This window comes from Boleophthalmus pectinirostris, unplaced genomic scaffold (assembly GCF_026225935.1).
Source record: "Boleophthalmus pectinirostris isolate CB_2022bp ecotype Guang Dong unplaced genomic scaffold, ASM2622593v1 HiC_scaffold_7, whole genome shotgun sequence".
In the NCBI taxonomy this organism is placed as follows: Eukaryota; Metazoa; Chordata; class Actinopteri; order Gobiiformes; family Gobiidae; genus Boleophthalmus; species Boleophthalmus pectinirostris.
Window position 1 is genome coordinate 25,136,062 of NW_026571473.1, and position 12,299 is coordinate 25,148,360.

The 12,299-nt window shown below is 38.1% G+C and overlaps 1 protein-coding gene across 3 annotated transcripts in view; it reads right to left on the reverse strand.

The window, feature by feature from the left end:
- The window catches only part of lpp (LIM domain containing preferred translocation partner in lipoma), a 171,964-nt gene that overhangs the window by 40,523 nt on the left and 119,142 nt on the right, over positions 1–12,299 (reverse strand). For all 3 annotated transcript variants that reach the window (XM_055165133.1, XM_055165135.1, XM_020918742.2), the window contains one exon: positions 5,217–5,313. In XM_055165133.1, coding sequence (XP_055021108.1) covers positions 5,217–5,313 — 97 coding nt within the window. The remainder of the gene's footprint in view (positions 1–5,216; positions 5,314–12,299) is intronic.

Sequence of the window (12,299 nt, forward strand, 5' to 3'; positions counted from 1 at the left end):
CGGAGGATATGAAAAAGAAAGATGAAGTTTGTTCTGACCCACTTACCTTAGCTGATCCACCAACAACTCAAGCCTGGACTGTTACTGGAGCTCCTCTACAGCTCGCCATTTTGTCTCTGTGCGCTAGACACTGGCTCAGACCATAAGAAGTTACTGCTTTTCTAAGTTCTGTGAGTGAAGCAGGCAAGATATTAGCTAGGAAGAGTAATAAGATGGACTTTCCAACTGTGTTTGTAGTTTCTTGGGCTGGTTTGTTTGAACACGCTTTTACCACCACTTCTGACATTGTGGTACAGTGATTAAAAAACGCCACATAGCACGAAAGTCTAGGGTTCGATTCTCTTGACTAGAGTTTGTATGTGTGGGTTTGTCATGTTTTTTTGTGCCTACGTACTTACATATTTCTCCAACTCTACTTTCACAAAACATGCTGGTCAAATTGGATGATGGTGATTGTGTGCATAGTTCAATAGTTCAGCATGCACAAAAATAAATGATGATTATTGTATTATAAAAATGGATTATGATGCCAGTTTTGAAGAGGGTCCTTAAGGCAAACTCCCTAATATGCACATCCTTTCAGAGAGCGTCTAGCACAAAGCACAAAGCTGTCTAAACTGCGCGCCTATTAATACATTAAGAGAGTGTAGGAAATAAAATGGAAAGCTGAAGTTTATTTTGACCCACTTACCTCAGCTGATCCACCAACAACTCAAGCCTGGACTGTTACTGGAGCTCCTCTACAGCTCGCCATTTTGTCTCTCTTCCAAGATCTCTCATAAAGGTTTCATGTGAGGTGTCTTATAAATTATGAGGCCACTTGCAGCTAACATTTAGAGCAAAAAAAATTGAAGACTTTTTTTTTTTCCTTTCTACTCAACTTCTTCTAAAACAAAAGACTACCCAGGCTTTTCCCAACAGCTCCATACAGTACAGTAAAAGTCTATTTCTGATCATTTTTGATATGAACATTACGGAAACATTTATGCCACAGTCGGGGAATCTCTAAGGGAAATCTCAGAGTATAAATATTGATTAGGTATTAAACTTTCACGTGGCATATCTGTATTATTCTATATGACTGCATACAGAACGTCAGCAAGGACAAGAAGAAATCCTTATCTTGTCATTTGGACTTTAAAGAAACAGCCACTGAAGTTAGTATCACGATTGCTAATTGTGAATAATGCAAAACAGCTCATCATTTCAATTATTCAGCTTTATGTCCTGGTTTTTACTTGACAGAAACGTAGCGATGACAAAATATTCCAAGTTGCTCTCATGCTCAAAATGCCAGGATGCGTGTGTAAGAAGCGAGCGGCGCAGCTGTGTCTTATTAGATTTCCACAAACACAGTACACCTACGCACCAACCTAAGTGGATTACATATGACGGATGATGACATTTGGAGAATAGGCTCTTTCAGATTACTCCAATCTGATCTGGAACTCTAAATCAGGACTAATCAGACGCTTTTCAAAGGGGGCCTCAATCACACGTGGTGCTTTTTGGCTCCAAAAGTGTGTTTCTCCGAGAAAAACCCTCTCTTTTGTGAAAGATCATTTTCAGGTTTTTACAGGGGGATTCTGCAGGATGTGACAGTCATCGAAGGCCAACCTGTCAGTCTGTGTGTTGGACTGGGAAGGTGCTTAAAACAACTCGGCACTTGATTGTTGGATGGCTTTGCTTTGGCTGAGTGGTGGTTTCAGTTCCCAGGTTAATTACTTGACACTGTGCAAAGTAAGCATGTCACTTCTGTCCAAAAACATGCATTGTTAAAAGAATAGGCGTTAAACACTTCCCAGAGATAATTAATTTCAGACTGGAATCTATGTAATCCCCCTGCAGCAAAAAATCACTGAGATACAATATGAAAAATAGTTTAGTTTTCATGTGAAGACAGGATTTTTATTACTTGAGATGAATCAAAGGAGTCAGCTGAGGGACAAATAAATGGCATATAAAAAGGGTTTGTGGATCAACATAAAACTGATGCTTTGAGGGGAATATCACCAGTTTAAGTTCTGAAACTTTCTGGATGAAAAGGCCTTGGTGGAGGTCCGTTCTCTTCCCTTGTACTGCTGGTTGATAATGTAAAATAGTGTACTGCTGCTAATAGAAAGTTGCCCCTGACATTACAGAAGCCAGAGTGTAACATTAATTCAAGTGAATGAAGCCCTGTGGACTCTCAGGAGAGCTGCAGATATGGATGTTTTAGATTAGAAGCTCAAAGACATTAGTGACACCAATAAAAAAAAGTTGGCTATAGGAAGACAATGATCCTGTCCAACGCTGTGCTTCAGACCTCACTTTGATTAATCTAGTTAATGACTAGCCCTAGGGTTTAATCCGCTCGACCTCTTCCTCGCAAAAAAATAGAGAAGATTCTTAGTAATTAAAACAGGATAGTGCATTGGGACTTTCGGGATTTAGTGGAAAAGGAAGAAAGGAGTCGGACTTGAGTAAAACCAAACATGTCTTGGGTGAGTTTGTGGACAGTGTTGAGCGGGGGAGGACGCACAGAGCAGCACTGAAGCCTTTGCTAATGAGTCCCTGCAGTCACCTCAGCATCTCTCTCACTTAATTCAGCTGTCGTCTTGTTTAACCACACCATGACCCCCACTCTCCCGCTCCCAATCCTGCTCTGCGTAGCATCGGGTACACACACGCTAGCCCTAACGAGTTATGGCTACCTCGGCTCACATATGACCCATTTCTCTGCTCCTGTGTCCTTGTTTTAGCAGCCTTTAGCCAGCGAGCGTGATGGGTGCCGTGTGGCGTATACTTGCACTACACTAGTGGGTGCATGCCAGGCCAGTGTCACATACACACAGGCTAAATTTAGGACATACGCTGCACTGGGTAAAATACAACTACACTTTGCAACACATTTTCTATTTTCTTTTGGAATATTTTTATAGTTAGTGTGTTAAACAGATGTCTGTTTTCAAAGAGAATAATTTTCTTGTGGAGTTCCATTACTATTTGGAAGTTGTATTATTTGAAAATACTGCATTTAACATAAATAAAAGTACATAAACTACTGACCATTTCTGTGGCAAATCATAAATAATTTAAATTTCAGCAACCATGTGAAGCAAATCTTTCTGGAATGTTCCACAGTTTGGCATTAAACTTTTCTTTGATTTGAAAAAAAAAAAAAAAGATTTAAAAAATTCTTTATGTGAGCTGGCTTTCCTCTCCTCTCATCAATTTCATGCCTAGAGTCATACACTGACAGACTGTATACTAGCAGATTTTGGACAATGTGAAAGTCGTGTAGCAGGTGCACACCAGACCAGTGTCAAACATGCACATAGCAGCTAAATGTAGCCCAAGCATTTCACTGTAAAAATGACTGCACTGTGCTTAAGCCAGCAGAGCTGTTTGACCCGTGTCTAGTGTGAACCAATTAAGGTCTTTATAGAGCGGTGGAGCACCAAATGTAGAGCCCAATCTCCCTTAATACCGGTTAAATACAAGTCCCACAGCTCAAATACACCTCCACACGCCGTCATGGTGTGAGCCCGATTAAGTGATGATAGGTGGCCCACTGCTCCAGCCCATTCAAAGCATTGACAGAGAGATCTAATGGGCATGAGAACTAATTCCAGGGCAAAGGAGATTAAAGGATGCTGAGGAGAGAGCAGCAATCCCCCTGTCTGCAATCCTATTTGGCAAAATAGTATTCAAATTATTTGGTAAAACCTTGGCTGTGTCTTTTTACTCACAATAAAAAACAAAATATCAAATGCTCCAGAATAAAATGAGAGGAGATACAGACAGACAATCAGACAGCATCCAGAAATTTTATCAAAAAGAGGAATGAGCTGTGTGTCCAAAGGCATTACCTGTCTCTCATTATATCATTGTGAGTTAGGCTCTTGTGCTTTGATCACATTCATGCCCTGTCTGTATTGAACCTGTAGACTGCTGTTGGAAATGTGCTGTCATGGACAGACAGTATTCTGAAACAGGAATAATAATAATAATAATACTGATGTCATGATACAATTATTTCATGTGCATGAAAATGGCAACATATGTCAATTACCTGGTAACCTGTAGCTATTATTTAAACAAAATAAAGACATCTCCTACACTAATATGGTACATAATACTAAAACTTTAAGTGAACTATTTGGATGAAGGCTAAATGCTTGATGACTTTTACGTTTGCAATGTTAAATTATTGCTCCAAATCTATGCTGCGATTACTGCCACTATCACTTTGCAACTGAACTTAAAAGGTGTTGTAAATTGCAACAATATAGTAAAATGTAGGTTTGCAGTGGTTACTTCAACTCATTTGGTTTGGATAATGACAAGAATATCGTAATATCTTAAAAGTCTGTGAAAGAATCTTGGCACAAAGTTCTAGTTTAGTAAACGGTTCTACATTCTCAACCTCACAATCTAACTTTCCAAGATGCCATTTTTAGCTTCCGTGCCAATCTACACTTGTTACACTTCCTCTGCACCTTCCTGAATGATTTTGGCGTGAACAGATGTGTTTCTAGTGATGTCGCCAAGAGTGATAATGTTTACAAAACTGCTTCAGCGATTTAACAAAAAGCAATCTACTGGATTGAATGTGCCTAAAATTGCATCCTATTGTTAGTGACGTGTGAATCAGTGATTCACAGGCTAATTTTAGCCACTTTAGCAACTCTCACCTATGAGTGCTACATTGTGAAGTGACTGCCCTATTTCCAGAGACACTCATGCACAGCTAGCTAACACTACCACACTACAGGCTATAATGAGAGTGCCCTTTGAGCAGCGACCACTGGATATATAGATCCAATTGGAGACCTGAGTTCCTAAGGCAACAGGTAGACTGCTTTCATCAATGTGAATGAAAGGACTGTACTGCCCAGTGGCCATTTTCACTATGAGTACTTAGGAGAGACTATTTGTATTATCTGGTGAGTCTGAACAAATATAGTTTAATTAATCTGTTTTTGATCATGTCTTTTCTAGTGTGTGAAAATATTCAAATTTGCTCAATCAATCAGTTAGACTACTTATAAAGCCCTTTCCATATATAGCATGTAAAGGATGGCATAGTGATATTATTGACTCAACTATTATTTTGTGTAAATTGCATTCTAAATTAATTAATATATGAATAAAAATTGGGATTGAGTATCAAGATTTTTCCATCATATCCTAATTATAGTTTAGTATCATGACAATCCTACTTGGTGACTTACCAAAGTACTCTTCAGACGGAGGGTGGTCCATGTCATACAGCATCTTCTTGGTGAGGCGTTCAAGCTCATCTTCAGGGTGGGCCACAGGAGTGTTGCCCTGTCGAGCACAAAAGTCACAGGTTAAATGCTGAAATAATAAGAAATACCAAATTGTTAATGTCTTAAAACATGAAAAACTGAACTAGTTGCTGCTGTGCTGCTTATACAACATGTCTATACTGGGATAAGACAAAGTTTGCTCAACTACAACAAAAACAGCGTGTACAGGTCCTTTAACCCCACTCGAACCTGTGAACAGTGCTGACCCTCCATATGTCCCACTTCACCTTAAAACCAACTTAAATAAATCAGGCTGAAGCGCTGTCTTCAAGGTCAAACACATAGAGGAGTGTAATTAAGATGCACAGGACAGTCCTGGCCCGGCTTTTCCCTTCTGAGACTCCTGACCCTGGCTCAAACCTCGGCCAGAAGGTTACCCACATCCTCCTTTGCAACGCAAGTAAGAGTGGAAAGGTGTAACCCTGACTAATCCTTGTATTTACAAAAAGCAGAAGAAAGCTTTCCTGGCCTGATTTTACCGTGCACACACCTTCGAGATAAGGTCAAAAGCTGTATAAAGCACAAAAGACTTAAAGTAGGAATCGTTTTAAGGGCCTAATCTTTAGAGATGTAAGACGACTTTGGTTTCCTCTTCCTCCTGGTATTATAATGCAGGCGGTGACATCTGCCTGCTGTGCATTCGCTTGACATTTGGTGCCAGTCATTCACGTGGAGAATAGAGCCAATTCTATCTTAAGAGGTGTGTGTCCTTTGGAGACACCCCAGAGACTTGAACCCGAGTCAGTGTGACACCGCTTTGACCTTCCCTAGATCTAAAACAGCCCAGATCTTTACTCTGCATTTGATTTTCAATACGGCGACAGGCCCAGATCAGAGCTAACCTTTGAGCCAGTCCTAATTGTGACATCAGGGAACAGGTTTTGTGCTCACTTCTCTGTGGTTTCGACGACGCATTATAAAGGATTCAGATTTGTCAATAGCAGACGGAGTAAAAATGGTTTTATATTCAGAGTGGAAGAGTAATTATAGAGCAGGTTACACGGCTAATCTGGGGGTATTGATGACGAGATTTGTTTTTGTCAAATGTTTTATTCATTTTAGTCAGTGAGTACAAACTGTGTTAATGACAGCTGCGAATGTGCATAACAATGCTAAAGAGTAGATTCAGTATTTGTTCATCGGGGTTGGCGGTTCAAATGTCACTCAAAGCACTTACCATTTTTGTGTCCTTATGCAAAACATCTTTGGAAAATATGTAGTGTTATATGTAAACGCACAAAACTGACCACGAGCATTTTTGACTTCTCAGAGCTGTATAAAGCGTCACAAAAGCAACAGTCTTACTGTGGAGCTTTGGGGTACTCCAGATTTACTCAGGACTTTATTGGCGCAATGTGAAATGATTAGTTCTTTCAGTAGTATAAAAATGCATCAGGTACTCTCCAACTGCACCAGACTATAGAAGGATAGAGGAACTCATTCTCAAACAGACTCGAACAGTGAGAGATACAGGACTACATTCATACCATACTCCATACAATCTGTCATGTCAATCACATTTTCATCTTTGCATTTCAGCTTTTTTCCTTATGACCTAATGTACACAACTGAGAGATATATTTGCATTACGATATTTCTCTATTTTCATTTTTACTTGCACATATACACTTATATTTAAAAGTAAACTCAAAACATATCTGTTTAATTTAGCTTTTAATTGAAATTTTTACTTGTTTAACTTAGATTATTATCATTACTGTTGTTATTACGTTTGTTTTAAATTAAATTATCATTACTATTTCACTTAGTCTCCACCTCATCTTTTCTCCATTTTTATTTTTACTATAACCTTTAAGAGCTTTATGTTTTATGTTTCTGTTGAAATTGTTGTATATATGGATGAAACAAGGGGGTGGTCATTTTTCTGTTGCATGTGAAGCAATTTGTGCTACATTTCAAATGTATGAAAAGTGCTATACAAATAAGTTTGATTGATTGATATAATTATATATATTTTTGCTACTTATTTTGAATGTATTATTACCATTTATATTTTTGGTCTTTGTTATTATATTATATTATATTGTGATGTGTCAGCTACTGTGTCCAAATAATTTCCCTTGTGGATCAAAAGTTTGTCTAAGACACCCTTTACTTCACAAACATTTTGGACAACAAATTACAACACTAAAGTCCACTATTTCAGGGTGACCAGCATCTCAAACATTAATAGAAATCTGTATAATTCCTTTGTAAATACACACAGGCCTAAATGTACAGATTCCTTGGCATTCCACAGCCACTCATCCACATGGAGCACGTCTCATCATAAAGGATTATCAAGACATGAAAGAAACATTCTTCGGCAGCTGCATATCCCTCTATTGTCACTTCAAATCACATGTATTTTAATAACATACATTGACCGAGACATGTAAACAGTGAAATCATTGAATAAAGAAAGAATTCATATCAAAGCAGGCATTTGCTGTCTACTGTGGACTCATTATGGCCGTGTTGTTAGTTTGAGACATTTAAAGAGTGCGATTTAGTTCTGTTAATCTTAGCTCCACATCAAAAGCACGCGGGAGAGGAGACGAAATGTTGCCATTACACAAAACAGACTTTTAAGTTTAAGCGTCATTTATAGCTTATCCACTCTCTGACACCCTGCAGCAACGCACTGCCAGAGAGTTTAAAGCACCTTGTTAGGGAGTCTTTTGTGACAGCACAGAATAATTTTTCACTTGAATAAGAGAAAGAAATTGCTTCCCCGCGTGCTTTATGATTGCTTCGCAGTTCCTGTTCAGCCTTTCAGAGACAACAATGGGAGCTATAGAGCCGCTATACATGGCACCCACATGATTTTCTGTTACGTGTGGCTCAGTTCTGTAAATTGTTAGGCCATGCCCTCGGGAAGCACTTTGTATTGAAGTTAGTGCTTAAATTTAGCACAGACCAGGTTAACACATTCTTTTCTATCTACAATATATCTTTCTTATATTCTAAATGTAATGACCATGAACAGATGACAAGGCACAGGGATTTGAAGGTTGTATATCAGAGGCTAATCATGACAAAACCCTGTTCCAAATTTGGACTAGGGCTTCAAGATTAAATCAAAATTGAATTAAAATAACAATAGGAATGGACACAATTAGACAATTGAAAATTGCAAACGCTACCGTTTTTGAAGTACCATGTACCAAAGAAATGACCACATACCAAAACAAACAACAAAGTATAGTCTTATTAAGCCAGTAGTTTAGACCATTGCAAACATGTTCTGAAATGTGATTCTTGTATTTGTCAGTTCTTATTTCAGTCTTTTTGTCAATTCTTCTAGAATGTATTTAAAATGTGAACTTTGAACTGAATCATTAAAACATAACTCAAAATTGTAAACACAGTATTTGTCCCAAAAAAGTGCAATTCAATATTTTTCCTAAATCGTACCTGCCCTAATTTGGATGCCTACAAAAACCTAATATAAGATATATTCAGTGTTTATCAAGTCCATAGAATGGCACAGAAAATAAAATTGTTTATTGACATGGTGGGGGGCAAAAAAGTGCAACAAATGTAAAAAATCTAATTGCAAATTCTTAATTATACAAAGCTGAATGTTGTTACCGTATCAAAAACATGCCTGGAGTTGTGTTTTATTTAATTCAAACATGTCTGAGTAAGCTTTATTATTAGTCTGTCTACATCTCTAAAGCTCAAAATACTCTGTTCCACCTTGTGATGTCATATAGTAGTAGTTTTCAAGTTAACAGCTAACTTTTACCTTTTGTTCAGCAGAGATTGCCAATTCCAGGGCTGAAGTGATCAAATGATTCTAGTGAATATGTATGGATTTTAAAAACACAGTGGAGCACTTGCTGTATTGCCATATGGTCCAAAAGGTGGAACAGTGTTTTCCGTTTGAGAGAAGAACTCATTTATATGTAAGATTTGTGTGTTAAACAAGAGAGAATGTTTTTAGATGAGGAAACAAAGTGATAACATAGATCAAAAGAAAAAAAAAAGGGATGAGCGCCAAAACGATAAAAATCAAGAGAAATTTCACAAAAGGAAGTGCAGTTTGGTGTTAGCTGAAGTAAAGGTGAGTGAACAGAGCCGCACTGATAGCTGCTGCCTGCCACATCCATAGAACCACCCTCCTGCTCGCTGCCCGGCGTGGGATTGGCACAGTGTCAGCTCTGGTTAGGCTGGGGCTCGTGGTGGTGCTCTGATCTCACCTCTGGCCAGGACACATTTGTACACCTCAGGCTCTGAGTCTCTACCGCGCTGGTACAAGCTGAACTAGAGAGACAACTGCTCCGCGGGCATCACTTCCACCACTCAGAGCAGCCGAAATCAAGGGCTTTACCTGCTCCAATAGTGTTATGTCAGGGTGCTTCAGATGACACTACAACACGGAGATGGGAAACGTGCTGTCAAATCACGTTCTAGACAGGATGAGGGGAAAACAAAATGGAAAACAAGGCCGGTGTGTGTAGGATGTTAACAGCTGGAGAGTTTTCAAATTACAGATTTTATTATGTAATTGTGCAAGCTGTTTCATGGCATATCTTTTTTTTTTTTTTTTTTTAATGAGGTGCACTGCGCAACTTTTTGGCTGGGGGTCTGTCACCTCCTTGTTTGTACAGGGATGTCATTGCTTTGCCTGGAATGTTCCACAGTATGACATTAAACAGCTTTACCTTACATTTATTCAAATACAGGTGGTTTTATAACTCAAAAATACCTAGAAAAAAAGGCTGACTGGGAGCAGTGCTGCCTCTTCACAAATCTGACCTGTTACTTGGTCTGGTTTGGTTTCCATGAGGATAAAGAGGTTCACTACCACACTATGAAACCAAACAAAGCAATAACACCTTCATGGAGACAAGCATTTGTTGGACCCTCCACCAAAAAAGCTACACAATTTACCTTTATTTTTGTGACTTTGATTTTTGGCTGGACATTCATATTTGACATCTGTGAATTATTGCTTTGAATAATTACTGTTCTGAGGGTTAGTGTTCTTTTCAATATCATCTTAATATGCGTATCACGATAAATACTACACTATATCAACTTATTTGGGGTTATACTAGTACATTTTCTTTGTACTAGTGGGAAAATGTGGGTTACTTTTCTTTACTACAATGTGATTTGAAGATCTGAAGGTTGAATTATGAACTTCTATGATTCATTAAAGATACTAACTAACTACTAAAGTGTTTCATTCTACTATTTATTTCAGGTCATTTTTTTTTTAAATATTGTACATTTAGAATAGTATTTTGAGATAATTCTGCTTTATGGTTTGATGTCAAAATTATAGTATATTGTCAATATTTATTCAGCAGTATAGTGCACTTCAAAATTTGTTTTCATGACAGGCCTACACACAAGATGGAAATGTGTCCCTTGTGTTTGACTTCTTCACTGTCACTGGGGAACTTGGTCAGGACTAACTTAGCTGAAGGATTTTGCTTATTTTGCTTGTTTTAGATTGATAAGGGAGAAATGAAGATCCCAGACACAGGAATAAATATGCAAACTCCACAGAGAAATTTATCCTGTTGTGCGGCAAAAGTAGAAACAACTGAGGAACGATACCATCACAGAAATAAAAAATGAACAAGTCTAACTTTTTGAGTGGATGAAAACTTCAGGTTTCCATGTCTGTAAATTTAAAAAGGCCTATTACGACTCTCCTTGTTATAATGTTGTTTCCTCAATAAAAACAGACCTGGAGTTGTGTTTTGTCTCATTCATGCATGTTTAACACACAGATCCTGCATATTTAGGGTGAGTTCTTTTCTCAAACTGAAAACACTCATGTGGTTATAGAGGATGTGCCCACTGTGTTTTAAACTCCATACATCTTCATTAGAATCATTTGTATAATTTAGGACCTTTAAAAGCGTTCATCCAATCGTGGACATTTTCTAAATCGATTTGCTTAGTCCCATGAAGTACATACATTTGTGCCAATAATAATTTTGGACCCCGAGAACCTTCGTCATTAGCAGACAATAGGATTTTGATTTGTGCATCATGATGAAAAAACTGAATGCATGATCGGGTGTTGTAACAGGTTTTGTTTGCTGTGAGTTGCTAGGTGACCACCAACTACATGACCACCAACTACAGCAAAAGAAAGGGTTTAAGACGAAACTGCAGTCCACAGCTCAGCACACTCATCCCAAAATACATTTTATATATAGGCCTTTATTATAACACAAAAGGATACTATTGTGGGAATCATTTGAAAATGTCCTGTATTACGTATTATTCTAACATTTTCAACAAGCCTATAAAAATCTGGAAAAATCTGCCATCTGCCTATATCCACAGAGATGTGATGGCTTTGCACGGAATGTTTCACAGTACGACATTAAACTGGAAGCAAGTTGTGCCATTAGACAAAGCTGTGGCAAGATCTGTGTAGACGTGACAAAGCTCTCACTAAGAAAACTACTTTTTAAAAGGGGCCCATACTATGCTATTTTCTGTTTCATCTTATAATGTTTCCTTCTCACAAACATACCTGGAGATATGTTTTGTTTCATTCACACGTCTCACAAAGGGAAAACACTTGTGGAAATACAGGAAGTGCTCCACTGTGTTTTTAAACTCTACACACTTTCACTAAAATCATTTGGATAATTTTAGCCCTGGAATTGCCTATCTCTACTGAACAAATGGTAAAAGGTAGCTGTTAACTTGAAAACTACGTGACATCACAAGGTAGAACAGAGTATTTTGAGCTTTAGAGATGTAGACACACTAATAAAAAAAGATTACTCAAACATGTGTGAATGAAACAAAACACAACTCCAGGTATGTTTTTGATGAGGTAAAAAAGTTCTAACATAACTAAAAGCTCACAAGAGTCAATTTTGCATAATATAGATGGATTATTTGTTTGCCGCACATCCACTCATACCTGATCAATACAAGTAGCCCACCCCCCAGGAGAGGTTGAAATCCTAATGAAATCCTACAAGACACTGACATGATACC